Raw genomic sequence first — 26,223 nt, 5'->3', positions numbered from 1 at the left:
AGAAAATTGTTTATTTTTATGTTTATTAAAAATACACACATATAAGGACTTTAAGGAATTAGCATTTAAACATCTAGCAATAAAATGTTTCACAGAGTTATGTAAATTAGTCTGAACTGTAGCTACATGGCAACAGTAAAAATGGAAATTAATCTCGGGCAGTCACATCAGAATGAGACTAAAAGTTCATTGAATACACATGGGTTTAAAATATAGCTGCAGTGGAAAACCTACCTTTATCCAACATTATGGATGTTGGTTTGCTAAATGGACTTACTGCTGGTTATCTGGCAGTACAGACAGTTTTTTAAAGTTCATCCAAGTTTGACTCATCAAATGTGTTTTGAAGCATTGATGCCACGTAAAGATTAATAACTTTAACCCAGATTTGGAGAAAAAAAACGTAGCTGATTACGCAGTTTCTTCATAAATGACATACATTCACCACAATCTTTTTTACAGGTTGTTTTCTTTATATCTTAAACCATAATTTACTTGCTCTTCACTGAACCTCCATGATGGTACCAGGTGTAGTTACAAGATTTGTGATATGACTGGAAAGCCTTTATATAAACACTTTACACAGACAGGGTGGGAAATTAACACCGGCCACCTGCCAAATGCTGGCCAATTTTGGCTGTTGGTTGTTATGCTACTCTAGAGAGCACTTTAAAATCATTTGGAGATTCAATCTTGTTCTAAAAATACAGTTGGTCGGCAAAATAGTTTTTTTTTTTTTTGTAACAGGTGAAATTTAGAACAGACCAGCTGCTGAGGCTTGAAGACAGTGGTAATATCCTTCTCAGCAAACAGACAGAGACACACAGAGCACACACTGGTTTGAAGCATGAGAGCTGTGTGAGATGGGGGAGTGAAGTGACGGGACAGAATAGTAATGTCATCCACATATTTAACACATTAAAGCTCCTTCCAAGTTTCCTGTTACCTGTTGAGGAAAATGTTATGAGCTTGGCAGATGACAGACAGTGACCAGGTGCTTGATACAAAGCCAATGAAACAGAAACAAGATCAACACACGCAGGATTAATTGCGCCCTTAGTGTGTTATTCAGGAACAATTGGGCTCCAACTGGTTTTTGTCAAGCATAACAGCTGATACGTATTGATAAGAAGGGGAACAGACAGTCCACTAGACAGCCAGACAAAACAGTATTTAAAATTCATTCACTAAAACATAAGCAGTGATCAAAATATATCACCAATTTAATCAGTCAAATCTGAGGATGCTGTGATATACATATGGTTAGAAAGCCAGGCAGGTTTTGAACAATCCTGTCTTTATCAATACCATCTAAACCACTTACTTGTAGGTGAAACAAAAGTAAATGCACCCATAATAATTTTCTATAAAAACCTACTGTATTATAATACATATCCACCACTGCGGTAAAAGACCAGAGTGTAATATTTAGTGGCATCTAGCAATGAGAACAAGCGTGTAGGAGAATCTAGCCGCAAAACACATGAAAAACACAAAAGTCCCTCTCTAGAGCCAGTTTGCCCAGTTTGGTTTGTCCATGCTGGGCTACTGTAGAAACATGGTGGTGCAACATTGCAGGCTCCATGGAAGGGGATCCACTCCCTATGTAGATATAAATGGCTTATTCTAAGCTAACAAAAGCACAACAATTATTATTTTCAGGTGATTATACACTACTAAAAACACACTTATGAATATTATATTCCATTTCTGCCAAGTCTGTTCCACTAGATGCCACTAAATTCTACACTTAAAACTTAAAAATCATTCCTCTTCCATTATTTAAACCCTGAAGTGGCTTTTCTATTGGTCTACTTTAAATGAGTGCTCCGTTAAACAACTAGCACAATGGATTATGAAATATTGAGGATAGAAAATAACATTTATTGGCTAGGTTTGTTGGTGTGTTTGAAAAAGGACAGGCATTGGCAGCCTGCTGTGTCATATTCAGTCTAGACATTTGGCTGGATCCCATCCTGTCATCGGGAAACTGATGTAGTCTTGTCAAACAGACAGTTTGGGTAACAATTTTATATTCTCAGGGCTCGTTCCAGTTCCAAATACGTAATAGCGAAAATTGGGCTACTTGTAAACTTAGCTGTGTACTTAAAATCTGACAAGTCTTTTGGTTAGAGCTGCGTCTTAACAGCTGCTACACCAGATACTATATCCCCATGTTTTAACAATAGATTCAGTCACTAAAATATTATCTTAACTGATAGAAATGATAACCAAGAGTATAACAAGGTTATAGAAAATCAGGTTATAGAAAATTGGATTTTCCTGGATTTTGTTTAAAGGACAAAAAATACCTAGTGTTTTTTGAAAAAAAAAAAAAAGGTCAAGGTAGTTCATAAGGTAAACAAGGAACAGACAGACACACACACACATAAGAAACACAGAGCAACACACATACAGTCGCACCCGCACTTCACGGCACAGTCTTAATTGTTCAAGTAATGCAGCTGGTCTTGTCTATTACAGTGAGTGACGGTGTAGAGGTGCGTCTGCCCAGGGAATGATCACCATGGAAACGACTCATAAATCCCAGCAGCGTGTGTTGCTGTTGGACCTGAGAGACGGCAGCGTGCCTCACACACCGTTAGTCATCATGAAGCTACATACCCTGACATTACGGGGATGGGCAATACACACACACACACACACACACACACACACACACACACACACACACACTTCATTGTGATAGGAGGAAAGATGGTGAAAATACACATACATGCATTTTAACATATTCCTAACACACTAATTAAGAGTGGACACTTACACTTATGCTTTAATAGAGACACATGGACACCCAGTGGAAAGCTTAGAGACAGTTAAAATGGACACACACACACATGAAAATCTGCAAATAAAAGGTGAGGTAGTTCTCTGTATTCACTCTGGTCCTCAGCTGCTGCTGCTGCAAAAAAAAAAAAAAACAAACCTTAAGTGATGAAGTGTATCTGCTCTCTGCATGTGTGTGTTACCTGGATGAGGCTGGCAGCTGGGTTCCTCCTTTTTTCAAAGTGCTTCTGTCGATGCTGCTCCTGCACCTTCAGGGCAAAACCTGACCCCAAGATACCCTACATGCAAAAACACACATACAAAACAGTGAGTTTTAAACCTGCAGAAAATTCCCCAAAGACAACTAGGTCCCTACTCCTGATAGTATTAGCTTCATGGAGCTATTGAGGAATAACAGTAATGTGTGTGTGTGTGTGTGAGAGAGAGAGAGACTTACAGCTGGCAGGGCAAAGAAGGAGATCCCCAGAAGAGCAAAGCCGGCTGATAACAATCGCCCTGTCCATGTCTGAGGGGTCTTGTCACCATAGCCAATGGTTGTTAGGGTGATCTGAAGGGTCAGAGGTCATTTACTCGTTCATTACTCCCTATTTAATAAACACTCAGTAGTGTACTCCATCGTGGGCAGTAAATTGTGATTTCAGACACTTATGAATCATTATCATTTTGCAGCATCGCTGACAGCTGTAGCGTCTCACAACTGTAATTTTGTCAACTGTAATTATGAAATGTGGCGCGCTGCATTCAGGCACTCAAATAAAATGGTGGACAGAAAATATTGTGCACAATGTATTAAATAGGGAGCTATTTCAGACATAGCTGAGAAGTATATAGGTCAAATCACACAACTAGTGCTTATACAGATGGGAACATAAGCTGTCATCTTACTAACATCCTAAAACACACATAAAAAACAAAATCTCCTATTTGATCCTTTTTCCAAACCTCATATTTTTACACAGCTTTCTGGGAACAAATCTTGTACACAACCCGATTGAATTTCTTGCAGTTGTCCATGGCTTCATTCCTACTACATCTGTGCTCCTGCCACTTAACAAATTGGATTGTTTGTTCCACAAATTGCTTGACTTAAGCAGTCAGAGTGAAGCGCGAACGCTGCTAATACAAAGTCTAGTGTTTGTTGTCATTTACTAAAAACATGCAATTTAGCCACAATACATGATCTAATTACTTTAACCTTGAATACCATCCAAGCCCACATTTGCCAAACAAAGCAGTAGAAAACTAGCTTGTTGATTTTGTGAATGCCATGGTCACAGTTGTTTAATGACCATTCAAACCGCTCTCTCAAAAGTAATTACAGATTTGTGTTGTACACAAATGTTACAACAATGTTAATGTGTCTATTGCTAAAGGCTTTTTCAATCAATTTAAATTCATAAATGCAACACCCACATCTGTTGAAGGGCTCACTGTGTTATATTCAAACAGTCCAAAGATATTTTATACTTGTTTTCTGAATTAAGTAAAAAAAAAAACTTAACAAAAGCTCAAATATTATGAGTATATGGATAAATGTGGATATCACAGGTATGCTGTGCTCAGTTGTGATGGCTCTTGGTTTCTGTTTGTCAGCTTTTGTGTTGACTCATACATCTTAAAAGGTTTCAAAAGCTATATTACAGCTTCTACGATCGGTCCAAGATGCTTTTACTGTCTACCAGAAAGAAAGATGCTCTAAGGTCACAGAATACAGGAACACTGTGTGTCTGAGTGTCAGTCCCACAAGTGTAACAGACCAGTTTCACCTGGCAGCAGGAGATAATTGAATTTATTGATTGGTCCATTTCTTGTCTGTGTTGTCTGTTTCCGTGTTTTCAAAGTGTAATGGGTTTTAGATGTAGGAGGAAACAGTGCAGTACAGCCAGCCAAGTGTGACTGAAAAGGCCATTCCTATTGGCTTTTGTACCGCAGGTGTCATTAAGGTCGCGCAGAAACTGTAAATGGAAATATATCACTGCTGTCAGATAAAAACAAATCTTTGATCTTGCTCAGGATTAAAAGGGAGCAATAGTTCTTGCATTATTTCAAAAGATGTTATGGTTGTTTAAATCCTAAAAATCTCTTTGTTTGATACAGTATAGCACACATCACTTTAAGAAACGAGCATGAACGATGGCACAGATTTAACCAAAAACCAAATAACTAAACCAAACTGACTTTGAAAACGCCTTCAAACTAGTTACAATAACCACAGTAAGATTGCATTTAAAGGGCTTTTAAAAAAGGCCTAAATGTGTTTACTGTGTTCAAGTGTATTTGTGTGTCTGGTAATGTGTGTGTGCGCTCACCGTGCCCCACCACAGAGCGTCAGCGTAGGTGGCAAACTCCTTGTTGAATTCTTTCTCCACCAGATAGACCAGGAAGGAGGAGAAGATTAGCACCAGGAAGCCAATGTACCAGGCTGTCACCAGCTCCTACAAGACATACACCAGACAAACACAATCATTATATTTCAGAAACAGACAGTAAAGCTTTATACGATATGTAGTCACAATTTGTTTTTTCACCATGCTGTACTACTCATCGAAAAACACATATGAAAGGCAACAGGAAGGAAGTAACAGGGAAAAACATCTTTATTACTAGTTGTGATGTAAACATGACAAGTTGAGCCTGATGGCTAATTATCATCTGTTGTTTCTGGCCTGGTTGGTCTTAAAATTTAGTTTAAGAAAGTACAAAATCATGAAACCACACATATTTTATAATATACATACATGCAACGGGCACATAGAGGAGATAATGCCAGTGTGTATAAAGCACATAAAACAAGAGCATATGATGTGTCTGGGGCAATGGGGACTTAAAGAAAAAATCAACAATATAACATTACACAGGTTACTATCTGACATATAGCTGCAGCCAAGATGTGGCTATAGGAGAAGATCGATACTATTTATGTTATGTCTGTTTGATGAGTATGAAGCTGGAGCCAGCAGACAGTTAACTTAGCAAAAAGACTAGAAACAGTCAGTCTGAAATACAGCCTGGCTCTTCAAAAGCTCACTAATTAACATTTTATATCTCATTTGTTTAATCCATACAAAAGTTTTAAAACAACCGTTTTTCCGCCATTTAATGGGGGAGCTTGTGTCTGGTCGGGACCAGTTGCAAGGCAACTAGCGAGGACTGAAGGAAGTTATTTGTCTCGTTTACTGTAACAACCGATTACCCATAAACCTTTAATCTTACTTTTAACCTTTTTGTGACTGATCTCAATTCCAATTCATGATCATTTTTCTAGTGTCTGGAGTCTAGAAGAAACAACTACTGGCAAACATTTCCTTTAATTTTTCACTCTGTTTTTGACAAGTGCTACATGAATAAAGTAAATTGTTATTATCAGTAGATTTTATTGTGCAATCTGGATTACACAATATAACAACTGGTGGTTAGCATGAGTAGCAATAACCACTATGAACAAACAGAAAATCTGAGAATCCATCATAACAGAACTGACTATACTTCTTGATTGTCAGGTGATCTTTATGGAGGTGGAGTGCAGAAACACTGCAACACTGACTGATTACCACTTTGAATATCTTAAGCACAAAATTTAGAAGAGGACAAAACGGTTCAAAATGTCCTACCTTACTATGTGCATAAACTACAGATCCCAGCAGCTTCCAGGTCCCTCCCCTGCGGTCCATGCGCACCATGCGCAGGATCTGAAGAAAACGAAGGCTACGCAGCGCAGAGGTGGCAAAGATGTTACCTTGGCTACCGGCTGAAACCACAGCAACTGAGGCGATGAGGACAATGATGTCTGGGGAGTAAAAGAACGAAAATTAAAGGTCACAGGTTTCACAATATTTGTAAAAGGAATTGTGGTTGACTCACCCACTTTCTTGATCCATCCATCACCTTTAAAACAACTATTGATTCACTACAGGCTGCTTGTTTCCTTTTCTGTCTCTGTTAGTCTTCTCCCGTCATTCTGTCTGCAACCCTAAAATCCCCCTCTTTTTTTTTCTCTTGTATTTTCCCAAAATTCTTTCTCCCTGCAGGAGCAACATGAGGAGGACAGAGAGCGACTATCTTCTATATCGATGTGTTTTCATGCTCTTTTTGATTCCAGTTACATTAACCGGTTACTGAAAAGGTCATTTTAAAAGCACTGTTTGTCCGTACTGGCAAATCACATTATTACCTGACGCTCATCACTTAAAAATACTCAAACAGGATGATATTGAGAATATTAAATAGATATACATGTTTCTATCAATACTGTTGCAAAATAATGATTAATTTCTTAAACTTTGAGCATTTTTAACATACATCTGGGAAAATTAGGCCTCAGGTAAGAATGAAAAAATACAATAATAAAATGTGTTTGGAGTTGTGGATGGCTTAATTGATAAACCCTACAGTTAAATAGCAATACACCATGAGTTAAATTTTCCAGTGAGAAAGCTTGGTGTGATCATGCATGGTTGACACTGAGCGATATCTTTATCAAGCATTTCTATATATATAGCATCTGACTTTTTTTTTTTAATATACTAGACTTCACAGGTTTTTCTCTGACAGTGTGAGACAAACAGACTTACCTATGACACAGAAGGGTTTCCTGGCGAAGCGGAGGCGTCCCTGCCAGCCTCGGTAGCGGCAGCAGCAGCCAGCGCTCCATATCCTGATTATGTACTCTAGACCAAACACCACAATCATCACAAACTCCTGCAGGACAAAAAAAAAACCACACATAATTAAATCATACACACACTCAAACGTAGAATCACACAATAAAGACAGTGGTAGCAAAGGGTCAAGGACCGCGTTTGTTGCTGAGCTTGTCCGCCTTGTCTTACCGCTGGAACTGCACAGATCAATTTGGCACATTATTTCAATAAGCATGTCAAAGGACAATTAGGTAAATGTTAAACAAATCACTCGCACTATCTGTACTGTACATCTTTTTGAGTGTGTTTTTAAGTCACTTCCAAGCTTTTTTTTTTTTTTTTTTTTTTTTTTTTTACGTCTCCTGGCAGGAAAAGCACAGGTCACATTAATAAAGTTAATAATGATTGTGTTCCATTTAGCAGTGCCAATTCCAAGGCCCTCTTATTACGCATGCTGGCTCCCTGGCTGCACTTGCTGTGACACCTCAGTGGAACGGAGCCATTGTTAATGTTGTGAGTTACACCGGTGATTTTCCTGCTATGACAGTTTAAGATGCCTGCTGTGAGGAAGGCTTATAGCTCAACATTAATGCTAAACTAGCTATATAAGTCTAAAACAGCTACCTGGATGAAAATAATTTGTAAAATAACAGAACTGTCCTTTAAAGTTTCATCACAACCAAAGCACAAAATTTACATAAAAAACAAGAGCAGCTTTTCTTCCCAGAAACAATTCCCTCGTTACTCTGGATAATCCGCAGACCTCGCTGTGACCAGGTTTCATTGGAAATACTAACGACAGTTGACAATGTGTTTTATGGACTGTCCAGAGTACCTTGGCCCGAGATGTTGTTGTTGAAGCTCTAAAATTTATTTCTTAATGCTTTGAGCAACCCAAACAAAATTACATTCAGCTCTGTTTTATTGGGGTGGAGGCAGAAATCTCAGAGATATCTCAAAACCTTTGGCTACTTCTAGAAATAAGTGACAAGGAAAATGAAAAAATATAGTCATTTTTATGTAACTTGAGTAAACTGACCCTGTGATATTTCTTCACTTCTCTGTTGCTGCTCTTTTCACCTCCTCTTTTTTCTCCCTACCTGCTCCAAGCGATGATTTCTGCATAATCATATCTGAGGCACAGACTATTAACATAAACTGAATTATAACAGCGCAATTTTGATGTAGATTAGCAAGGCATACAGTTCATTATGGAGCTGAGAATGCACAATCAGCATTTCTAACGCAGGCATGAGCATCACTCAGCCACACACACATTCAATACCATCAATTTAACCATGTGATACTTTCATCATTCATCAGTTTAGAATAATGAGCATTGAGTAGGAGACATGTCCTGATTGCACACAGTTACCTGGATATGAATAAGTGAGTGTGTGTGTGTGTGTGTGTGTCCTACCAGGATGAGCAGGCAGTGCGAGGAGAATTCCTGGTGAGCAGGGATGGTAGAAAACACAGAGAGAACGAGACATCCAAACACCAGGATAAACCTGTGGAGAGGAAACACACACACACACACACATAGAATCAGCTATTAGTAATAATTAAATAAATACATAAAATGTAATCACTAAATAACAGGATTTGGCTCATTAGCTCAGGTAATGCACACATCTTCAGCACTACACACACACACACACACACACACACACACACACACACACACACATACACACATAGTACCTGCAAACTACAGAATGATGTGATTATTTCTGCTCTGCCAGGCTACATTAAGCAGGATTGAAACTGTTACGAGCATTATTAGGACCAGGCTAAGTGCTGTACTCTTTAAAGCTCCACCAAGCTTTATTCAATTGTTGTTACCGTGGCAATTGAGCTGATACTGTATGGATGGGCTGAAGGCAAACAAATCTTTACCACAGTAACACAAACTAAACAAGGAGTTGACAAAGCGCTGGAGGCTATAGAGCAGCGTCTATGTGTGAGTGTGTGTGCATATGTTTGCATATGAAACATACAGCTAAAGTTCAATTAGTCATTTACAGCTGAATAGGTCAGATTAATTTGTTTAAAGCGGTAATCCGCATGTTTCTTTTGTAGCATTGTTGGTGCAAAATGCTAATTGTTGTGATGTGTTTGAACTTCATAGTGATGTCTTTTCTCTTGTACTGACATTACATGACATTACAGTCATTTGTCCAAAGCAATTCATGCTTTCTCCCCCAGTTTGGGGTTCAGTGTCTTACTCTAATCCCACAATTAACAGCAGACTGATTACTGTGCCTGAGCTACTGCTGCCTGTGATAAAGTTTATACTATGGTGGCTATTGGTGTTCATGTGAGCTACTCAGTTCTTGAAGGGTCAGTTCACCTTTCTGCAGTTTTTGATTTAGTTTGAAAAACAGCAACATTTTTGTCCAGAAACAAAATTTTGTTCATTTTTTAATGTGCTGCATGTCCTCAACATTATTTCGTTTGGTAGTGGAAGTACCCTCCTATGTGGAAAAAAATATTTCTGTTGAATTTGTTGGATTTCTTTAATGCCATAAACCTCACAAACAAAATTCCTTTGCATCACCATCTAGGTGGAGAAATGTCTGACCTGATATCTCAAAACCCGTGGAAATAAAACCATTGTTTGATACCACTAGAGGTACATTAAGTGAGAAAATTTATGTTTTTTGTGATTTGGGTGAACTCACAGTTTAATGTTTCCTACAAACAAAACATAAAATGCATAATTTTCTGCACAGCAGAGGTTTTTATCCAGGAATGAACAGGAAAATTGGAAGCCTACTGCCATTCTATCTCATCAGACAGCAATAAAAAAAGCAGTTACAGGGTGTACTGTCTTTAGAGTTGAAACAGTGATACTGAAGCTTGTCTCAGTACTGTATCAAAGTGGAAGTCTGGAGCTGTGATAACACCGCTACACCTACAGAATACATCTCAATAAATCATTTTGTCTAATTAAAACATAAACACAAGTTGCACCAGTCTTCAGTCTTCTTGACAGCTCAAATCAGAACACTCCTTATTGCCTGACTGACCTAAAGTTCCCCTCCTCTGCTGCCCACAAGGAAACCACTCAGTCCCTTGTAAGTCATATGGTAACTTGGTTAATGAGCAAATAGAAATTAAAATTCATAAGGCAGCTTCCAGGCAACATATGCACTGGCTACAAGCCCCAGCCTGCAGTTCTTCAGAGTATCTCGGAAGCAATTTTTAAAAAAAGATGCCATCTGTCTTTCTGATATTTACGGTCTTCTCATCTTCACAGATCTTTTGAGTGTTTGTGTACAAAATGTGTTCTAGTCTTGTTCCCTTCTCCTCTCCAAACCTCTTTCTCTTATTTTCTCTTTAATCTTTTATGCTCTTTGTTTGTCCTCCTACCTTTCTTTGCTCCTTGCCTCCCATCTCCATCTCCCATCTCTCTGCCTGTGCTTCAGTTCTCTCTTTGTTTCTCTCTGGACTCTTTCACCATCACTTTTTGTTTCTCCCTCTCCTGTATGATTGATGCCACCATTTATTTTCCATGGGATCCGCGAGGAATATGAAAGAGGAGTTGAATGCGCATATGTGCATGAATAGTGCGTGTACCTGCGTCTGAGTTACAGCAGAGGAGGACTGATGGTTCCTAACATCCAGCCCACATCTGCATCTGATACCGGCTCCTTCTCTAATAGCTCTTCACTGTCATACAGACAGACGGCACAGAGACCAGCTTTACAAACAGCATCCAGTTGTGGTAGTTTGTCTGTCAGAGTGTGTATGCATGTACAGGCCTTTAAAGCACTGATCCTCCTGGCTAGTAAGTGGAGTAAAATACACTTTCCTCACTTACCTTTCAGTGATTTTTTTAACATGCACTTACAGTCATGAAATTAGGCCTCAGGTAAGAAAAAAAATGGAGACACATACAGGCAGGACCACCCGTATGGGCCACAAAGAAAAATGAGCACCACTAACATTATTGGGAAAAAAGATTCAGTTGTCAGGCTTGAATGTGTTTCTCTGCTCATACATTTCCTTGCTAACAATGCAAGAACACTACAAAAACATTAAAGTTAGACTTGAACTAATCTCAGACCACTTCATTCAGGTGGTTCAGTTTTTCGGTCTGTATCCATGTTATGAGAAGCATTCATACTGCTTTTAATATCATTTTTAGTCAAACTACTCCAGGAAACTGTCAGTGTGAGAGGGCCCAACAAGCATGTGTGGTTATGCACATATGTTGGCAGCATTAGAGTAGCACCAGTACCAGTGAGAAAACATTGATGTACAGTAAAACGTACAGTATGAATACAATACTACTTGCCATGGAGAAACTAATCTGAGTCAAGATGCATTTGGGGAAAAATTGCAAAAAGTCACATGTTTGTGTGCTGTCCAGCTTAATTGGATAATCTACTTGTTCCAAAGAGTGTTGTTACTAAAAACATGAGATGTGCTGATGAGCTGGAGTTTTTCCAAGTTGAGAAGAAAGGTTGACATTGAAAAATGTACTTTCGTCTGTTTCGAGAAATGAAAGAAAGAACAGCATTGTCTGTTTGTCTTAGTTACTATCTCAGTCTATGACATTTCAGGGCATGAATATGATGAAATAGTACAGGTGAAAATTGTATTTGCCATCAAAATTGGTTTATAAAGTAAACCTCGCAGCAAACTGACAGAAAATTCCTGACTTTTAATTTCAACCTATGAATACCAGACTTTGATACAGTGTATTAAAAAGCCCAGTGGTGTTTCACTGTAGAGATGAAATCTGTGGGTGTGTAGACATGTGTTTTCACATCTAGAGAACAACTGTGAAATTAAACATCAATATATCCCATTTGCAAAAGGTCTCATCCTCAAGATCTCACCTTCAAATTAAAAAAGAAATACTCATGTTTCTGCTTCTTTGTAATCTCTCTACTCACATTGCAGAAGACAACAAGTCCTCCAAATTAAACGACCATATAAGTCGGTCGTACCTGCACTCCAGAATGACTCATAATGACTCAATGTGCCACTTTCCAAAACCGTTACAAGATGTTTTATGGTGGTTAGGGTCTTGTTAGGTTTAGGCACAAAAACCACTTGGTTAAGGTTAGGAAAAGATCATGGGTTAAGATCATAGTTTGTGTTAAAATGTTCACTTAAAACCTGGTTACTACTTCCTTTAAGTTAGGCAACCGTCATCGTTATGGCAACAGTAAACACCACGTTACGGTTTTTAGAACTTTTAGCCATCTAACTTACTATGTAGCCATCCACCCAACCTGTCTTCTCCTAATAAGGAAGTCACCTTATATAGATGTCATCTGAACCGTGTCACTTTTCCAGGTCATAATTACTATGGCTGTTAGATGGCGTCTGTCACTCAAACGTAACTGTAGGTTGTTTTTTTGGTGACTGATTATACAACCTATAGGGTCGTTTCTCTTGAGAGGACAGACTCGCAGAAGGCGGCCTTGAGTGAATGAATAAAAAGAGTGAAAGAGTACAAACCAAACTGAATAAAGTATGCTTGGATATGCTGAATGAAAAAATAAAGCGTTATTTCTGTATTCAGAGACCTTGATTACAGCCTTGGGCGAAATCATTCCACTCTTTTGTGTTGATTAAGTTCAGCTATTCACATTCAGAGGCTACACGTATTACCCTCAAAAACATACATTATTATTCTTTGATGGTACAGTAGTAACAACACAGCCTGCAGCCATTCTTCCATCACATTCAAAATTACATTTACTATAGCGGCATCAGCTTCCAAAAGGAGATCAGATGGTCCTTGAACATATCGTGGACAGGAATTGGATCTTTAACTGTTATGCTTTGACAAATGGGACGCACATGTCAATGGTGTGACCATGAATAACGAGAAATAAATGAATATGGACATTTTTTGGCTTTCTGTAGGTTTTTGGACCACTTTTTCATTCAAGTTGACAGGATTGGCATATTCTAACACAGTAAATCATTCATGGATGCATTCAGCATATTATCAATATCACTTTATGCACTCAAGACTCGCTGTGTGTTTTCCACTATCTCTTCCTGTATATCAGTCGATGATGAAATTATTCAGACAGAGTACAGACAGACGTGATGAATGAGAAGCAGCTATTGATTGATCCAAGCACGATGACATAACGGGATCAATAATGCTGTCACATTGATCAGTCTCTAGGTGGATTAGCCACTTGATCGGTCATTCATAGAGATGAATTGCAGATGCTGACGTCTGTGTATCCGTGTTTGAAACAGATGAGTGTGTGGTGACACGTGCATTCGGCGTATGGATTTGAGGCGAGGTAGTCCATGAAGCATGTTTTTAAGAAAACTTTAAGAAAACAATTTAATAAAATAGATTAGATAGAAAATAGCCTGTTAACCACAAATCATATACAACTTCACATTTTTTGAAGCATGCCATCATTTTTAGATTATTCCATCCTTGCAGCTATTTCATCCTCTTATTACAGGGCATTAAGACAATGAACTTGCAGTGATTATAACAGAAAGGATCAATAATTGCAAATTTCATTCAACTGTGCATGACAGTGCATGAAACGCTCACAGTGATGGATCACATATCTCAAGTGAATTTCTACAATTTTTACAAAGCATACTAGCATGAACTGAAACTGCCTGGAAGGTAGGACGATACAATTCACAAGATTTCAGCAGAATTGTAATATATTTTATGATTTTTAGGGTTTAATTTGTAAAACATGGGCTGTTTTATAAGTGCATCAAGTTCTGAGAACTAGAACAGAACACCTAAGAGTTGGGCGTACATTAATACTGATGCTTAGCAGACATCAATGATATGGCAGCTGTTTATCAATGTTTAGTACCAGTTGACAGAGGCCATATTAGTCTACAGAGACACAGAGGATGTGAGTTCACTCCATCCAGAACATTTGCTTTGGAGGCTTCACTCCAAATGCCAGTAAACTTCCTTTTATTAAATATCTCAGCTGAGTGTTGCCCTGCTCTGACGTCACACTGTCAGATCAACATCTGGTAAAGTTGGTGCTTGAAATCCTCAGTGAACCCTGGACGAGTTGCAGGTGTGAGAGAGTGCCCACTTTGGTGCAGACAAACTGCCTCCGACTTAACGCTGATGAGGATCTGCAGACAAAACCATATACAGCCAAAATCCTGCACTACTCCTTTACAAGTTAACAAAGATGCCAGAGAGGAGCTGTGTGTATGTGTGTGTGTGTCTGTCATAGGCTACTTTTGGGGACAAATTTTAGACTAAAGACCAGTTAAATGGGGGCGGCTTGTCCAAGTGGGGACAAAAGCCATGTCCCAAATTGGGAAAAAGTTGATTTTTGGGTCAGTGGGTAAGGTTAGGGTTAGGTTAAATCTCCAGGAAATGAATGTAAGTCTATGTAATGTCCCCAAAGGTGACCTAGGTCAACATGTTTGTGTGTGTGTGTGTGTGTGAGAGAGAGAGAGAGAGACAGAGATCAGGTTTCTGTGTATTTACAGCCTGGCCTTTATTACAGCACAGTATGAGCGTGATTTCTTAGAATAACAGTGGACTACAAGTTTCATAGCACGTTGAAAAGTGAGAGTTCAAATTTCACAGAATTTTTAAAGGCATTCCTGACTGAACCTTTAGCAAACATTTACCTTGATCTCAACCTCTAACTGTTTCAGCTGCTTTAGCAGTTTGATCTGTTTAATTCTCCTACTTTTTCATGTGACAATCATGTGCCAATGAGTCTAACACCTCTTTCACACATAGTTCCTGGTAAATTACTGGGATAACCTTTCAGGCATCGGTGGTGATTTTCACTATTCACACATGCAGCTATATTCAGACACATTTCCGTCTTGCGCCTTTTCACACTGCCATGGCAATGACGGAATAAATGGGGCAAGGGACAGTCCAGCAGATGGTGGTAATGCAACACTTACAGATGCCAACCGCCATAAAACTCAACAGAAGAAGAAAGAAAAATCAGATCAAACTTTTAAACTAGGCAGTTCTGATCAAATATGAATCAAGATTATGTTACTGCATTGCCTCTTTTTCGCCTCAAATGTTTTAAGAAACATATTTTAGTGTGTTGTTTAGCCGTAATATGAGAAAGTTTGTGATGCAGCTGCTATGTTGAAAGACAGACAAGCCAAAACCAAGCACTGCCTAACTCGCAGTCCGTAACCCTTTACATGCTTGTCCCTGCAATGTTACTGCTTTCATTCACTACACAGCTGTGCTGGCATTTTCCCTGAAAGGTAAGTAGGTCTTGTGGTGAGAAACTGGCAGTGCAGATTTCCCTGAATATCGATCCCTGCTCCCATTCACACATAACCCGATACAGGAAATGTTCCTGAACATTTCAGGGATAGGCTGCATGTTTGAAAGGGGGCATCTTTTCACTGTCATGTTGCATAAACCTACTATTAATGGTATCAACAAATGTCACCTGAATGTTAGAGTTTGTAATTTAGGTAGACAGTACTTATACATGGATGATTTTAAAGGAATGGATCAACATTTTGGAAAATACACATCATAAAGACTGGAAACAAGGGGGAACTGCTAGACTGGTTCTGTCCAGAAAGATTCCACCTACCAGCATCTCTAATTCACACGTTATATCTCGGCATGATGTGGTTGTACTGGGGGTTCTGTGCTGCAGTATTTGTGACTTCCAGTCCCCAGTGGGGACTCTACTGCAGGAAGCTACTGCATGTTTACCTTTAAAATATTAAAGAAGAATATCAGACATAAGGAATATGCTGGAAAATGCTAACCTCCAAAGAAATATTATGTATATATGCTCAAAGAAATCTATGTGACAGTGTGTGGGATAATTCAATTTCTAATTCAAATTTTGGGGAAAAAAACCTTTACACCAAAATATGTAAGCTTGTTAGAAACAGCACTGTCACGTGTAAAGAATATTGCTTACATACTGATACAGTATGTACAATAAATAAACACTAACACATGCAGCCCCCTACATACCCGACACACAACTTCGGAGAGGAGAATATTTGACTTTGCTTTTTCAACGAGGATAATAAATTACCTCTTAGTGGATGCATCTAAGTGGAAGAGGATTTAAAATAATCAAACACACTCACAGCAGAACGTATGTATATGGCTGTAAATCTATTCTGTTGTGAAGTATCATGAAGTCCATAGATTTGTCTACATGTATTGGGAAAGCATGTCTATAGCATGTGCATTAAAAAAAAAAAGAAGGATCACCATAAAGGGGTGAACATGTGCACAATTTCCTCTATGTGTTTATGTTTCAATAAGCATCTCAGAAAGGAGAGAAAGTGTGAGTTGTATGTGTGTGTGTGTAAGTGTGTGTGTGTGTGAAGGATTGGGTACGTGAGAGGTCAGGGTTTTCCACACAATATGGTCTGGTATCATTATCTATTTCCTCCTTTCTTTCTGTGCCAATCATGCATACCCTTTCAATCAACGGGGAGGGAGGGAACGGAAACACAGAGCGAAACATTGAAAGAGAAAAAGAGACAAAGAGAAATCAAGAGAGCCAAGGAGGCCAGCTTTGGATAAGTGCATGAGTAAATCCCTCATAAGAGAACAAAATAAACAATTGAAGATACGATAGTAGATAGATGGATCATGCGGAGAAGAGGAGCAACATATAAATGAGAAGAAGAAACTGCTGAATCCCGTGAATCTAATGAATGGACGCTATAGGAGGAGTGAGATCAGCAGGTTCTCCTGGATGAAAGCAGCATGGCTAGCAACGAGGCTGTGATGAGAAGATAAAGATTGAACTCGGCTATAAATAATGTTTCTCCATCTAGGAAAGGCCTGGTAGATTGGTATATCAGAAGTAAAACAAGAAAGAAGAAGAAGAAGAAGAAGAGAGATTAAGAATGAGATGACTCTTCTTTCTCTTCAACTAACTCATCTTTCAATATCTATTCTTACACATCACATCTTGCTTTTCAAGCCTATATGATTCAAGAAGGAGTGTTAACAGATGGGAGAAGAGACTGAAAGCACACAGAGAGGAAGAGGAGAAGACAAGCAGAGAGGAGAAAAAAGCAAGATGAGGTGGAGCGAGAAGGGGAACGAGTGAGAAAGAGGGATGAGTCAGGCCGACTCCTTGCCAACAGTCTATTAGTTAATCCCTATGTTTATCCAGTCGAGTGCAGTATCTTACCTGATGATGGCAGCGATAAAACATACGGTTTTATTTCTAAGCAACTACTTGACCAAACAGAGCCGGGCCAAGGACACGCCGCTGCGCTGCACAGGCCAGTTTTCTCTGCACACATATGAAAGGTTTTCTCCATCAAAAGCAAAGCTGAACTGTAATAATATTCACTCTCGATTCAGTTGAGAAAGTTCAAGGAGCAGGGTCAGCTGGAAGCGGAGGTGGCAGGAATTCAAGGTCTCACTTAACGAAGCCTCAGCAAGGCGAATTAGTGCTAACGCAAGAGCATGAACCAAGGTTGAACTAAAGTTCAAACGAAGGTTTTTTTTATGTTTATTCTATTTTATCCTATTTTCGAAACATCATTGTTTTATTGTTGTAACTTTAAGTCTTGCAAAATTTTATTTATTGTTGTCTATTTGGCTTTTATTTATTTTTGTTTGTCAGTTTTTTCTTAATCCTGCTATGTGAGGCACTTGGGGCTGCATGTTTGAATGAAAGGTGCTATATAAATAAAGTTGAGTTGAGTTCAGGCTTTTCACGTTATGTTGACCTGTTGACCTTGAAGCTACAACATGTAATTCTTACCTTGAAACAAGCGTATTGCTGTATTAATCAATTTAAAGCTCAGACTTGTTACAGTTCTTTTTTTTTTTCTTTCTTATGCCTACCCTGTACTCTACTCTAATGAGTCACTTGATGTCCATAATGTACACAAGTGCCATACAGACGGAGGTAGTCACGTTGAGAGAGCAAATACGGTGAGATTGCAGATGTTCAAAAGCTGTTCACAGCTGGTGTGTGTTGCCCTTTAGGTATGAACATGCAGAAAATATAAAAATTCCAGATTTTTTTTTAATTTAACATGAAAAATTTTAATAACACAGGTTGAATTTGATTTTACTTCCTCATTGTTTGGGTTCTAGTGCTATATATAAAGGAAATGAATAATACAAATTGCAAATTTACATTTTTCTCCTTTGCATGTTATAGGGGCTATACAGGAACAACTATAATATTGTTTGCCAAAAAGTCATTCACACACAAAGAAATGTACATTATTCTATCTTTCATTACTAATGTTTGGGGCCAATTAAACCCCAAATAGGTCTAACTCCCTGTGAGACCTCTTATGAACAAACTCTTGTAAAATTTCAATAACAGAAAACGAAATTGGATTTGGGAGAGCTAATGCTGCGTTAACAGTACTGTCAACAACAATCACAGATATGGAGCATCTGGAAATCAATGTTATTCAACCATGTTTTATAGCTGGCGTCTCTGAGACCACAAACAGAACGCTTCATTTTCTGTAGCAAACCTCTGAAACACGTCATCAGTTCAAAAGTAATTCTTGTAAAATTAGGAAAAAAATCTTGATATATCATAAAGTAACTTGTGCTTGTTGTGATGCGCCTACACAGAGAAGCAGAGAGTGATAGGAAAGTTCAGGGGTACATTTAACTGATAAGGTGGACTCAAAACTGCTACATCAAGAGCCGACGGCATGTTTGAGCATAACTAATCACAAGTAGTATATTAGCTTAAGAAGCAGCTGTTTGGTTTCTTATTCCACATCTAGAAGCCATGTGATCACAGTGCAGAGAGACGGAGAGAGATAGATAGTAAAGTTTGGGAGAGGGATACAGAGAGAAAGAAAGAGCCGGACAGGAGCCAATTTTCCATGATGTGGGATGCACCGAGGATGGGTGCGAGAAGACTCGGAAAGCTTTTAGTGTATCTGTGTGTGTGTGTGTGAGTGTGTATGTGTGTTCTCACTAACTAGACGCAGACTGACATACTGTTGAGCAAAGCCAACAGCTAACAGGGTTCATAAAACACTGGCTTACAGGCTCTTTCTCTCTCTCTCTCTCTCTCTCACACACACACACATACACACTCACACACACACACCATACATCAGATTCCTATCAGCACCCATCTCTGCACTAATACCACTCCAAGACTCCTGTTCAGAGTGCTGTGCAGCAGATGTCAGAAAGACAGACAGAGAACGAGTGAGAGAGGGAGAAAGAGAGAGTGCAATACATATAACAAAACTGTATTTTAGCTCTATGTTAACCAATTTAATTTTGACCCAATTGAGCCAAAAACATCAGATACCAAAGTCATCAAAGACGACGGTCATAACTATACTGTACCAGGGAGCATAAGGGGAGGGGGTTCATCTTCTGTGTCTCTTTTTCCTTGAACCTCATATCAAATGCTTTTTATCATTTCATTTCTAAGAAATCAGAGTACGTATAAACACGGTCTTATCCAAATCAAAGCTCCGAGCCAAGGGGAATTAGAAGAAAAGCTCTGAAGTTGCTGCACAGTTTAAGACCTGAGGTGATCTATTTTACAATAAACTCTGTGTCGGCTGTATAAATTTAGTAGATACACAGTGCAATTTCCCACAACGCTTCGCCAGCAATATCGTGAACACTATGACAGAAGGCATTGCACCTTTTGTGTTTTAGGAAATCCACTAGGCTTAGTGGGCAGCCTTGATTAATGCCACTTTACTATGAGCTAGCACTATGTGCATGAAGGCTCATTACTCAGACCGAGCCAGCGCAATCCAAAGAGAGCTATGATTGAACGAGCACAATATCTGCGCAGCTTAAATGAGCTCACTTAAGCCAAGACACAAATATGGTTTGTCAAGAATCTATTCTCGCTTTTTATCTGTATTTTGGCGAGTCAGGCATTTTCTGAAGCTAATTTAGAAAGCCTGTTCACTTGCTGGGCAGGGGTTAAATAAACCAATATTTTCTTGAAAAGTAAAGAGCGCTACTGTAATTTCCAGACATGGAAAAAAAAAAAAAAAAAAAATCTGTTTACCATTTCGATTGAGGCGCACTTGGTTTGGTTTATTTTGTGTGTAGTGTCCTCAGATCAGAGGCAAACAGAGTGTCTGTTTAATTAAGTGTGTGTTCAATTTTGGCCCTTGAGCAGTTGAAAGCACCGTTTTGACTTGTGAGTCCGTAGCTATGCAAGCATGTCAGACTCGCATTTCAATCGTGAAACATGTATGATATGTCGGGTATGATATATGTGAAGCTCTTACACATATATATATTGAAGACTTGACATTTTAATGATGTGTCATTGTGCAAGTCTGTGTGTGGTCCTCCTCCCTCGTGAGTTGGGAGTTAAGACAGAGGCCACCAGCATCAGTGAAAATTTGATGGGGTTGAGGCGTCTTCATTTCATTGTTTTTGAGTTACACCTATAACCAGAATGCTGTGGCTTCTATTATTTCATTCTTTACTGTTGGTTTTAAAAAGTTGGACTGTTATTATAATAAATATTGTTCTTGCAATCCTCTGCTCTTTGTGAAAATGTCCAGACAATGTCCTGACTATTTTCATGCTGGGCAATTAAACAAATGTGGTTGAGAAGAGAAAAAAGGTTTTCTTTGTGGTTAAAGCCACAATACACAGCCAGGTTAGAGTCTGCATGCTCTACATTTTAATTGTGGCCCACACACTGTAGTTCTGTTCAGACATCTGTGAAAATGCAGAGTATTCATTATCTGCAGGAGAAAACTAAAAACTCTGTCAGTATTTCACTTAAAGGTAGAGTCAGTTATTCCAGAGAAAGACTGTTGATATTTGAAATAAGCATACAAACAAATACATTCATACACATACAATCATGCTCCTTCAGAAGCTCCACCCCCCAAATTTGTACACATGCATTGCAAAGGCAACAACCGAGCGAGAAATATGGCGGAATCCAGAGCGATGTGCCAGCTGTAGAGTCACTTCTCTTCTTCTCACGAGCGGAAAAAAAACATTTGTCTTATGTGAGCACAACAGTCCATCCACACTCTCCACCTCTATGTGGCCTCCCCATTTCTCACTCGACCTGCGTTCAGCGTCTCCGTCCACAGGAGCAGCCGTCCGTCAGCTGCAGCTCCTGGGCAGCTGAGAGGACGGCGGCCGGCCAAACTGTCATCACCAGGCTGACTGACAGCAGAAATTTACTGAACCAAAATAGTCTGCATGTCTGCTCCACGGGAGGAAATCAGCAGTGTTTGTTAAGTAAGTAATAAGTTAAACATAATTTAAACAGCTGCCTGCTCAGATTACACTTCACTAAACATGACAGAAACAGACTCGGAGCATAAAAAAAACACGGGGGTCTCTGTGAGACTGTCTCTGATTCAGTGTGGATTGATATATATATTAAAATGGAAGCGTATCTGTTCAATGAGAAAATACTTTGTGTGAATTGGCCACAGCCTCTCTCTCTCCAGTTCACCAGCCCTCCCCCACCCATTCAACAGGTGCTGGAGATGGGACACTGTCATGTCCTCACACAGACAGCTGCTCTGATGACTTCCCCATGTCCTGTGCACGAGCACAAATGCCCCCAGCTGAATGGCTGGAATAGCGTGGTGTGGCTCGGTCTGAGTCACCTTGTTTGTTTCCCCCTTTTACAGAGCCAGGGCTGTGTATGAACCCTGGATTTTATTTTCAGTGCACACACAGAGTGGACAGCTAGTGGACCGTGAGGAGATATTTGCTGAATTTGGCAAAAAAGTGTATTGAACAATCATTCCCCAGAATTGCTGACTCTACCTTTAGGTTGCCAAACTGAAGTTAAATTTCTTCTTAATCCACACTGACTTTGTCACTTTTCATGTTTCCTCTTAAATCAGTCAACCTCGTCTTCAAGCAAAGTCAAAGGAAAGTTGTTGTACCTCAAATTGTGGGGAGGTGGTCAAAGCGGACAGTGGACTTTGGTTAATGTTAGGGAAAGATTGCACTTTTGGTTAAATATTTAAAAAGCAAACATCCCTTCTTGTGCTTCATACATGAGAGATAAGACATAAATTAATAAAGCTTTAATTGTTCTGAGTGGAAAAAACCTTTCCTTCTGTATTACATTACATTCTCTAAAAAATGTATTTGCTGTTGCCAATTATTAGAGTATAAACTAAACTTCTAGGAGGGGTCGATTCAGTAGACAGTGAAGACAGCGGGGCAAAGAAAGTGATGTTGAGATCTACAGTATGTGGTTAAACAAATAGAGGGAGTGAAACAACTTGATAATTGGACTGTTTAACCAGCTCTCCTTACATGAAGAAAAAAACAAAATAAACAAAAACACATGTGAAGAACGGTGTGTAAAAGCACCGCTGCTGTGTGCTGAACAGGGCAGAAGAAGACGAGAGTCTCAAACACACTGTGAAAACTGTGGATCGGGGGAAATTGCAAGGGGTGAAGCTGTGCTGTTGAAATGCTTTGGTGGGGTAGAGTAAGCTCATTAGGCCAACAGATGGCTGACTGGTTCCCCCTAGCACGATGAAGGGGCAACTTAATGGGAGAGAGGCTGACTCAGCACGGCTTATGGCAGTGTAAGTGTGTGAGCGTATACTATATATATATATGTATGTGCTGCTTTTAGCATTTTTAGTGTTGAGTGTGTGAGTGTGTGAGCGCATAAATATGCATATCTGCTGTTATTGTACACTCAGTCCAAGCAGTTATCAAGTGCGTCAACGCATGTATCAGCCCACACAGCTCCATCTGTTCTGCTGCCTCCTGCCCTCTGACTGTTTAGGTTACAAATTTTGAACATTTTATACAGAAAAGAAGGAACATTTTAAGGGGTTAAAATTGTACTGGGCGTCTTTGATTTTGTGTCTTTCATGCATACAAATAAAAAGCCTCTTTGAAGCAGAACACTACATGAATCAGAAGTGACTGGGGATAGATAATATTCCTGTTTTTTAAGTGTCTCCATTTAGGTACTTAGTTCTTATTAGTGCATGTGCTGTTTTTGCACTACACTTCACTCGTTAGTTGATCAGTGTGACCTAATTTTCCACTAATTAAGTTTGAGAACCATTAATTCCCAATTACCTGCTGTGGCTGCTACTGCTGGCAATACAAAATACATCATGTACTCCAGAAGATTTTTCCCATGGAAACTGCATCAATGAGTTTCTCCATTTTGTTTGGTTTTAATTAAAAAACGCTCAGGAGCACTGAACAATTTTTCATGCTTTCATAGATAGATAGATGATATGCCACTGCACGTTTTCTCAATAATTCAGATTCTTGAAAAAAACTTGACTTTAACTGGCTGCTGTGCTGTTTATGAGTTCATTAAACTTGTGTGTGAGTGTTTTACTAAAATCCAACCAAGCACAAATGATTAAAATCAATGTTAACACAATCAATTACGATGTTTTGAGTGTTTAAGCATGAATATTTGTCGTGCACGAATGACTGTCACAAAATCTGTTGTAAATGTTACAGATGACTTCTCACTGTGTGATGAGGTATTGTGAAGGTGATGACATGATGCTTCAAAACATCCTGGAGATGAGATGAAAGGACTAACCATGTGGCTACACCGGGCATGTAAGGTAAGCGGACTGTTCGCAGAGCTGCATAATGGTTCTTTGTGGCGGCTACACCTGCAGCAGACATAAAGCGTAGGCTTGCGTAATTTCACGGTCAAGATAAGACATTGGACCTTGGTTTTGGGATTGTGTCTTCAGTTTTTGGACCTGGTGATTCGCCACATTTGTGTGATATGGGTAAGTTAACATCAGCCTATTTATGTAAGGGATAATGTTACAAGCCAACCACCAACCAGAACGCCACATCAACCAACGCCGGAAACAACAAAGGTGCTTTCTATCAGCTGGTTGCGGAGCCGCAGTTTAAAAGGTGAGCTTCACCGCAGGTACATCCAGATGACTCCACAGCAAATGGACCACGTCCTCTCAATTATAGGCACTGAACTTCAGAGGCAAAGCACTAATTTCACTGAACCCAAACAATGGCTTGATGTAGCACTGAGGTAACTAACTCATTTCACTTGCAGTATGTATTTTAGATAAAGTGGATCTACAGTATCACTGGTTTAGAATATGATGGGCAGTATATTTCAGTTTCAGTAAAATGTACACATAAATAGAAATTAAAAAAATATGCACAAGATATATATATATGTTTTTACCATGGTACAAAAACAAAAGCCAGGCAGATTTTGAAACATAAGTTAACAATAAACAAAATTCAAATTTACAAAGTAAATCCAAAGTATTCTACAGGTCAGTGAATTGAGAAGCAGCTGAGGACTGATTGCTCTCACCATGTTCCCCCTAAGGCTCTTCACTTCTTGCTCTGTGTATATACTGAGACCTCAGTGTTGTTAGAGTAGATGGGGATTGGATGTATGGGCTGAAAGCCTTGGGTGTGGTGGTATTACTGCTGATGATCCCACTGCTTTATCATTGGACCCTGGCCCTGAGTAATTGAGGAAGGCTGTGTTTGTGGTTGTGATTGTGCTTGTTCTCCAATCTGAAACACTGCAGTGCTTCCAGCGAGGCATATCTTGCTTGTAACTTTCTGCTCGCACTTAATTTATTAAGGGCAAGCACAAGGCTGAGGGCAAAGTTTTACATTTCGTCCTCTTCCCCTGGCACATGTGGTGGTGATGGAGGATCCTGGACCTGGACTGAAATAACAGATGAATTTGGCAAATTAATTCTGACCGAACCCACAGATCTGTCATCTCCGTGGCAACCAGAGTCATCAGGTCAGGTCAATAACCCTGATCACCCATCTTTTCTTTCTTTTTTTAAATTTTAATTTTTAATATTTCTTTTCATTCAGTCTCCTATTTCAACCTCTTTTATCAACTGCAATCAAAGAAAGCAAGGGACATGAAACAACAGGAAAAAGGAAAAATAATAGAAAATCTCACAACCAATCTGCCAAAAGCTAATCATTCATCCTGTATAGTTTAATTATTTAAAAATATAGACCATTTATAGCGCATTATAGCCGTGTATGCCTTGAATAAAAAATAGAAATAGAAGATAGATCTATTTTAAGGCTTGTACGCTTGAACTCTACGGCGCATACGCATGACTTACGCACTGCTTTCCTGCCAGGTGTCACTTTCATCAATTACGATGGAAACCTTGGATCGCAGCATCCGGTCTAAAAAGAATGAATGTCAGACGGAAAGAGACAAAAAGAGGAAGGAAGAGATTTCCAGTCTGGTGGAAATGGGACGCAGTCAGCCTGCAGGCTAAAAAGAAATCAGCGGTACCTTCTGCTATTGTCTCCTCTCTCTTTCTGTCTTTTTTCCTCTCTTTCCTGAACAAATTATGAAAATAATTTGGTTGTAGCCCTGGTGCTTTTTTCTATGTTATTGTAATCAATAAATTATGGAGGCCTCCTGGGGTCAGCTGAGAAAAAAAAAAAGATCGATGTATAAATCTGTACAAACCACTGATTTACAATCCATGCGCTCAACTGACTGTAAAATGGGAAGTTGCTCATTTAATTTTATATTTCCAAGAATATGTGGCTGAGGATATTTAAACATCCTCAATTAATATTGAGCCACATCATCCAATAAAACACTCAATGTTTGTTGTGTGTGTGTGTGTGTGAGTGAAGGGGAGACTCCATGAACACACACAAAATCTTAAAAACCTAGATTAGTTTGAAATAAATGACAGTGGACTGGCTTTGTCTCCATAGCAACAGTAATGTAGACTTCCGCGATCCAAAACTGACAAGAAAAATCTGTGAGCATGGATTCATAATTCACAGAATATGAATCTGAGAGCACAATTTATAAACCGCAGGCAC

The 26,223-nt window shown here is 39.2% G+C and overlaps 1 protein-coding gene across 5 annotated transcripts in view; it reads right to left on the bottom strand.

Annotated features, from left to right (window-relative positions):
* The window catches only part of kcnq5a (potassium voltage-gated channel, KQT-like subfamily, member 5a), a 115,753-nt gene that overhangs the window by 24,780 nt on the left and 64,750 nt on the right, over positions 1–26,223 (bottom strand). For all 5 annotated transcript variants that reach the window (XM_067610757.1, XM_067610759.1, XM_067610758.1 and 2 more), the window contains exons 2-7: positions 8,869–8,959; positions 7,380–7,506; positions 6,420–6,595; positions 5,118–5,243; positions 3,245–3,355; positions 2,991–3,086 (exon numbers count right to left, since the gene is read on the bottom strand). In XM_067610757.1, the coding sequence (XP_067466858.1) occupies positions 2,991–3,086; positions 3,245–3,355; positions 5,118–5,243; positions 6,420–6,595; positions 7,380–7,506; positions 8,869–8,959 (727 nt within the window). The remainder of the gene's footprint in view (positions 1–2,990; positions 3,087–3,244; positions 3,356–5,117; positions 5,244–6,419; positions 6,596–7,379; positions 7,507–8,868; positions 8,960–26,223) is intronic.

The sequence above is a fragment of the Thunnus thynnus genome, chromosome 14 (genome assembly GCF_963924715.1).
Source record: "Thunnus thynnus chromosome 14, fThuThy2.1, whole genome shotgun sequence".
In the NCBI taxonomy this organism is placed as follows: Eukaryota; Metazoa; Chordata; class Actinopteri; order Scombriformes; family Scombridae; genus Thunnus; species Thunnus thynnus.
The sequence above is the reverse complement of the archived record's forward strand: the minus strand, read 5'-3'. Positions and strand labels throughout refer to the sequence as shown.